The 7,500-nt window shown below is 40.6% G+C and overlaps 2 protein-coding genes across 2 annotated transcripts in view; one reads left to right on the forward strand and one right to left on the reverse strand.

Moving 5' to 3' along the window:
• nup42 (nucleoporin 42) overlaps positions 1 to 2,276 on the reverse strand; it is an 8,091-nt gene extending 5,815 nt beyond the window's left edge. Inside the window, exons 1-3 of the mRNA XM_043233026.1 lie at positions 2,067 to 2,276; positions 1,044 to 1,287; positions 266 to 354 (exon numbers count right to left, since the gene is read on the reverse strand). Coding sequence (XP_043088961.1) covers positions 266 to 354; positions 1,044 to 1,287; positions 2,067 to 2,187 — 454 coding nt within the window. The 5' untranslated portion in view covers positions 2,188 to 2,276. The remainder of the gene's footprint in view (positions 1 to 265; positions 355 to 1,043; positions 1,288 to 2,066) is intronic.
• A 792-nt stretch (positions 2,277 to 3,068) lies between these two features.
• The window catches only part of LOC122335214 (lanosterol 14-alpha demethylase), an 8,454-nt gene continuing 4,022 nt past the window's right edge, over positions 3,069 to 7,500 (forward strand). Inside the window, exons 1-7 of the mRNA XM_043233025.1 lie at positions 3,069 to 3,388; positions 4,094 to 4,192; positions 4,479 to 4,655; positions 4,892 to 5,018; positions 5,928 to 6,102; positions 6,172 to 6,291; positions 7,116 to 7,311. Of these exons, the coding sequence (XP_043088960.1) occupies positions 3,239 to 3,388; positions 4,094 to 4,192; positions 4,479 to 4,655; positions 4,892 to 5,018; positions 5,928 to 6,102; positions 6,172 to 6,291; positions 7,116 to 7,311 (1,044 nt within the window). The 5' untranslated portion in view covers positions 3,069 to 3,238. The remainder of the gene's footprint in view (positions 3,389 to 4,093; positions 4,193 to 4,478; positions 4,656 to 4,891; positions 5,019 to 5,927; positions 6,103 to 6,171; positions 6,292 to 7,115; positions 7,312 to 7,500) is intronic.

Here is a 7,500-nt window from a genome sequence, read left to right on the forward strand (position 1 = left end):
CACACACGCAGAACACACACGCAGAACACACACGCAGAACACACACGCAGAACACACACACGCCAGAACACACACGCAGAACACACACGCAGAACACACACGCAGAACACACACGCAGAACACACACGCAGAACACACACGCAGAACACACACGCAGAACACACACGCAGAACACACACACACACAGAACACACACACACAGAACACACACACAGATCCTCAGCCAAACACCCAGCTCTACAGTGAGACCGGCTGCTGAACTCACCCGAGATCCGGCCTTTGAGAGCAGAATAACAGGAGAACGGCCACTGGCCCGACGTCTGCCAGATCTCCATGTCCTTCTGGATCGTATCCCTGAAATAAAGAACAGGACTCTAAGACGATACAACTAGCACAAAACTAACATATACTGTGTGTGTGTGTGTGTGTGTGTATATATATTACACACACACAAACTATATATATATATATATATGCACAAATGCATGTATATATTTAAGAAAAAAAATATGTTAGTATATATTGAATGAATTTATATATTAAATAAGTTATATTAATATATAAATATTTTAAAAGTTTTCTGTTTAATTGCAATTCTGTTTTTTTTTTCTGAGCAAAAAAATAAACAGTGCCTTTTTCCCTTCTTTACAAAAACTTGTCAGGCATATTTAAAAATTCAGTTTCTGACATTAAAAGACTAATTACTTTCACCTCAAATACTAATTAGATCTCATTTTGAATATTTGTCAGTAAGGAGGTTTTACTACTTTAAAAACGCAGTCAAATTTAATTTATATATTTTAATATAAGCATAAGCGGGTTGTTCTCACAAATATTGTACTAAAGTGAATGACAACGCAACACATTTTCAACCAAATCCGACATTTCATTCTTCCGAAACGTGTCTAACACTTTAAAAGCAGACACGTTGCTTGCATTTAAAGTGCTTTCTACGAACAAAAATGATCTCTTTTGTGAATCTCTCGTGACCAGATGTGTGTGTACAACCTCCAACTACAGTAAGGATGATGAACGCCACGTACACGTCGTCGGCTGAGCTCTGTCCTCGGTCCTTCTCCGCCGGAGTGTGTGAGGAGAGCGCCGAGAATCTGTTCTGGCTGAAGCTGAAGTCTGAGCTCTTGATGCCCTGCGGCGCTGCTCCTCCTCCTCCTCCTCCTCCTCCTCCTCGGCTCCAGTCGTTGTTCCCGCCGCGAGAGAACGAGGACGGCTGGACATAGTCGCCGGCGGAGCGCTGAGCCGGGTTCACCCACACACGGTTCCCAAAACCTGAGAGACACCGGCGACACGAGTCAAGCCCTGCTGCTCTGATCTGAGAAAACACGCTCGAAGACATACACTGAGTTTAACTACAAACTATGTAGTATATCTCACAGGATATAACAGCACTCTCCTCTGAAAACACATTTAAAAGAGTGCTCATTACATATTTCTATGCAAACTAAACAGACACGCAATTTTAAATTCATATTAAAAGCAATTTAAGGTCATTTAAGCAGTACGGATTTAATAAATGCGTTTGAAGTATGCTGGCGAAACTGAAAGTACTCTGTGTTTGTGTTTTCTCATTTAGCAGCAGTCTAGCACACTTACAAACATATTTACTTTAAATGCAATGTTGAAGAACGCACTACAGTTAAATAAGGACACTTGTTTTGTGTTGACTAGCATACTAAGTATAACACTGATGATAATAACAATAGGTATTACACTTGAATGATTGAGATATGCAAGTCAAGAGATAAAAGTAAACCATTTTAAATTTGGTCTGTTTATTTTCAAGTAAAATTTCATTTGAGGGGGTTATTTTTAGTGCACTAGAAGTGCACACTGAATAGAATTAAGAACACCACTCTTTCCTAGCAGCTAACAACATTTAGTTTACGGTTTCGTAAAAGACACTCAGGTGGATCAGGCTGTTTTGGTGCTATTTGTCCTCGTGAAGACGTGATAGTTGATAACTATAAGTGTGTGTGTGTGTGTGTGTGTGTGTGTGTGTGTGTGTGTGTGTGTGTGTGTGTGTGTGTGTGTGTGTTTGTGTGTTTGACCTCCTCTGTTGGGCTGCTGGTTTCCTCTGTAATCTCCTCCTCTTCCGTCTCTCGGGTGTTCATTCCAGCACTTTTCTCCGTATCTACAGCGACCTTCAAGAAAGAAGTTACACACCGTCATTTTTCAACTTTATAAACACAAGTCATGCGCTCTTTCCGGTGAGCTGCGCGCAACGCTGCCTCTCAGTCGACTGGGAGTGACGCAAGACGCACGTTCGGACGTAAACGCGTCATTTCAAAATAAAAGTCTCGACGAAGCGCCTCCGAAGATCTCGAAAATGCGTCGCCTTAAAGTTAGAGACATTAAAACTTTAAAACTTAAAACTTTATCACGAGAGTATAGATCAGAACGAGCGGATAAAGCTTTCTGCAAAAGTAAAATGCAATTCTCAACGCCGAGCTCGTTACCGATTGACTTATTTTAATAAAAAAAGTTAATTGTACACACACATACCAAATTAAATGAAATTGAAAAGGTGCAAAGTACTGTAACCCTTTTCGACCGTTAAAGAAGTTGTATAAATGTTTAAATTTGTGTAATTATTTATTCATGATGTAAAATAATACATACATGCATATACGTGCATGCACGTGTGCCTATTTATATATAAATGATAAATACGCATAACGATACGCATATGTGAACGAAAACATATTTTTGATGCGATTAATGGACAGCACTTTTCTAAATGTGGCGATACAAACAGAAAAAAGTGTTGATATTTCTATAACATAAAAGAACACATTTTTTGTGCATTTCAAGTGCGTGAGAGTTGGTATATAATGATATTTTTTAGAGAACGGGTTCGATATGTAACGCACTAAAGTGTCAATAAAGCGCTCGCGAAAGCGAAAAGTCGGTGACGTCATATAAGCAGACATCGGTTCAGGCAGCGTCGGCCAATCAGCGCGCGAGGCGGCCGACGCGGAGCATGGACTCACTTGACGGACACACCCAGGCGACCAATGAGCGGCCCGCTCACATCAGGCGGGGGCGGGACCCGGGCCGAGCGGAGAGCGGCGGCTATTAAAGTGTACGGGGACCCGAGAGAGGCGGCAGTCAGAGGCGCGTTCCGTTGAAGACACGGGTGAAGAACAGGTGAAGAACAGGTGAAGAAGAGGTGAAGACACAGGTGAAGACACAGGTGAAGAACAGGTGAAGAACAGGCGAGATGTCGATCCTGGAGGCGAGCGGTCAGCTGATCGAGAGCGCGCTGCAGAAGGTGAGCGTGAGCGCGCTGCTGCTCGCCGCCTCCGTGTTGACCCTGACTCTGAGATACCTGAGAAAACACGTGACCCGCCCGCAGCTCACCGGAGAACAGGTACACAACTACACACCGGCTTCATCCCGAACAGCGGCTTTTCCTCTTTCCTTTGGTTCAGTGTTTCTGGGAGAAGCTTAAAGCCCTGATCGTCCATGATATAGATTTTTTTATTTTTCCTTACGCTATAAAATGTTGTTTTGGGTTTTATGTTAAGGACGAGAGTTTGCTTAATGCAAGTTTTTTTTTTGTATGAACCTCCTCATATTTATTAGAAACTTTTAAGTCCATAAATGTAAAATACTACATGTGAAGCTCACTTGAACATCTTCAGACAGGAACTGTAGCTGCATTTAAACACGGTTTCTCCATCTGTTAGCAAGAAAACAGAAAATATAGATGTTTTTATGGCTATGTTTAAGATTTCTTCTTAATCTACTATATATTTATTCACGTGCCCTTTAAATATATATATATATATATATATATATATATATATATATATATATATATATATATATACAAATAACTTGCATGTAATTATGCATCATTTACTGGTATTATAATAGTAAGTACATGTGACAACAAGGACACTTTAAAATAAGGTGTTATATACATATACATATATTCAGAGAACACTCAAAATATATACATATACATATACATACATATACATATACAAACATATACATATATATATATACATATACATATATTTCCTGGATGAAAAGAATGTATCTGAGTGTTTTCTTGTTGTTCCCTCAGAAGTATCCTCCTCACATCCCGTCCTATATTCCCTTCCTGGGTCACGCCGTGGCTTTCGGCAGGAGTCCCATCGAGTTTCTGGAGTGGGCCTACGAGAAGGTGAGCACCTTCAGACAGACGTTCAGGAGATCTGCTGCTGCTGAGGATGATGATGATGATGAGGATGATGATGAGGATGATGATGGTGATGGTGATGATGATGGTGATGGTGATGATGATGGTGATGAGGATGATGATGTTGATGAGGATGATGATGAGGATGATGATGGTGATGAGGATGATGATGTTGATGATGATGATGAGGATGATGATGTTGATGATGATGGTGATGGTGATGATGAGGATGATGATGGTGATGGTGATGATGATGATGATGTTGTTGTAGTACGGGCCTGTGGTCAGCTTCACGATGGTCGGGAAGACCTTCACGTATCTGCTGGGCAGCGACGCGTCCGCTCTCATGTTCAACAGCAGGAACGAGGATCTGAACGCCGAGGACGTTTACGCCCGCCTCACCACGCCCGTGTTCGGGAAGGGAGTCGCGTACGACGTGCCCAACCCCGTAAGATCACGCCCAGATCTCTGAGAGCACAGGACATAATCAAACTTTAGAGTCGTGCAAATTAAGTGCATATTACTATACAAACATATCTTTACTGTAGGACATTTACTAAATATCTTCATGAAACATGATCTTTATTTAATATCCTATTGAGTTTTTGCATAATTTAGACTCATACAGTGCATACCGGCTACAGGACTCTTCTGATTGGATTGATTGGCGTTTGTGCGTTGCAGTTATTTCTGGAGCAGAAGAAGATGCTGAAGACGGGTCTGAACATCGCACAGTTCAAACAACACGTGGAAATAATCGAAGAGGAAACGAAAGACTACTTCAGGCGATGGGGAGACAGCGGAGAGAGGAGTAAGGAGACGAGTCCGCCAGGTTTCTCTTCACAGTGACGAATCGTTCAAAATAAGAGCGCGAGCATGCATTAAACAGTTCAGACAAAAATGAAAATGTGCTCTTCATCAGGCCATTTGTTCATGTGTCTGCAATGGATGTGAATGGGTGCCGTCAGAATGAGAGTGTGATAGAAACTTCACAATAATCCACAGCACTCTGGTTCGTCAGTTCACATCAAAAAGACAAAACATGATCTATAATAACTCTTTTTCTGACGGCACCCATTCACATCCATTACAGAGACACATTAATGAGTCAGATAGAAGCGTGTAACAGTCTGTTCAAGGCTCTGTCCGAGCTCATCATCCTGATGGCGAGCCGTTAAAATTAAAATGTGCTCTTCATCAGGCCATTCAATCATGTCTCTGTAATGGAAGTGAATGGGTGCCGTCAGAATGAAAGTCTGATAAAACTTCATCATAACCCACAGCACTCTGGTCCGTCAGTTCACATCAAAAAGACAAAACATGATCCATAATAACTCTCATTCTGACGGCACCCATTCACATCCATTACAGAGACACATTGATGAGTCATAGAAGTGTATGGCGGTCTGTCTCGCTCAGATCAGTTCGAGGCTCTGTCCGAGCTCATCATCCTGACGTTAACAAAAATGAAAATGTGCTCTTCATCAGGCCATTTGTTCATGTGTCTGCAATGGATGTGAATGGGTGCCGTCAGAATGAGAGTGTGATAGAAACTTCACAATAATCCACAGCACTCTGGTCCGTCAGTTCACATCAAAAAGACAAAACATGATCCATAATAACTCTTTTTCTGACGGCACCCATTCACATCCATTACAGAGACACATTTCTCTGATTCTGCCGAGTGGTATAGAAGCGTGTGACGGTGTGTCTCGCTCAGATCTGTTCGAGGCTCTGTCCGAGCTCATCATCCTGACGGCGAGCCGCTGTCTTCACGGCCGTGAGATCCGGGGGATGCTGGACGAGAGAGTGGCTCAGCTGTACGCCGATCTGGACGGAGGCTTCACCCACGCCGCCTGGCTCCTGCCCGGATGGCTGCCGCTGCCCAGCTTCAGGTACAGCAGCTCGGAGCGCGCCGACTAACGGCAGCAGGGCCCGGGGTCACGGCGCTGTGTTTCTCTCAGACGCAGGGACCGAGCGCACGTGGAGATCAAGAAAATCTTCTACAACGTCATCAAGAAGAGAAGAGAAGCCGGCGAGAGAAACGACGACATCCTGCAGACGCTCATAGACGCCACGTACAAGTAACTGAAAAAGTGCTTTTATTATAAAATTATACACATTTTTATCATGCAAATATCTAATATCATTGATCGTATTAACTATAACTCGCATTTTTATGTATATATTTAATTCTTACATTTTTAGAATTTATAATATTTTATAGAACACATATTAAACATCTAATTATTTTTGTAACAAATACATTTGTTAATGAAATATATTTTATATCTATTTTATATTATTGTTATATATGATGAACATAAATTATATTATTTAAGAAAATTATATAATAATTATTTGATCATAAACGTGTTTGTTAAAAATATTTGTTTATATATATATATATATATATATATATATATATATATTTTATATAAGTTTAACAAACACGTTTATGATCAAATCATTATTATATAATTTTCTTAAATAATATAATTTATGTTCATCATATATAACAATAATATAATGATCATAACTGATAATATTAAGTTTTATAACTAAGTATATATCGTAAGAATTACCATAATATATTATTTAAAACTGTCCAATAATGAGTCGCATCCAACATAAGTTACACAATATATGAATGTATATTTATTATGTATATGTAAATAAACTTGTACACATTTATTTGTGCATATATTAATTTAAGAGATTAAATATAAACACATTAAATATATAAACGTTCACGTTTTTATAAATATATACACGCGTGTGTGTGTTTATAGGGACGCTGTGAACATATATTAAGGATGCGGTTAATAAGAGCTAATATAACCGTGTGCATCTTTAAATGTATAAAAACATGAAGCGAATGCAGTGATGAGTGAAATGATGTGCACAGAGACGGCCGACCTCTGAACGACGACGAGATCGCCGGGATGCTGATCGGTCTGCTGCTCGCCGGCCAGCACACGTCCTCCACCACCAGCGCCTGGATGGGCTTCTTCCTGGCGCGGGACCCGGCTCTTCAGGAGCGCTGCTTCAGGGAGCAGAGGAGTGTGTGTGGAGAACACCTGCCCCCTCTACACTACGAGCAGGTCACTACCTAGTGCCCTTCACTCATCAGTCAGCACTGAAAGACACACACAACTCAAAAGCTGTAAGAGTGTGTCGTTGCTGCTCAAAGATACGTTTAGTTTAATTTAACAATTAAGACATTTACATAAAATAACCGTTAACTGCAATAAAAGATTTAAAAATGTAAGTATAAAATATAATTAATTTAA

Source organism: Puntigrus tetrazona, unplaced genomic scaffold (assembly GCF_018831695.1).
Source record: "Puntigrus tetrazona isolate hp1 unplaced genomic scaffold, ASM1883169v1 S000000746, whole genome shotgun sequence".
Taxonomy (NCBI): domain Eukaryota; kingdom Metazoa; phylum Chordata; class Actinopteri; order Cypriniformes; family Cyprinidae; genus Puntigrus; species Puntigrus tetrazona.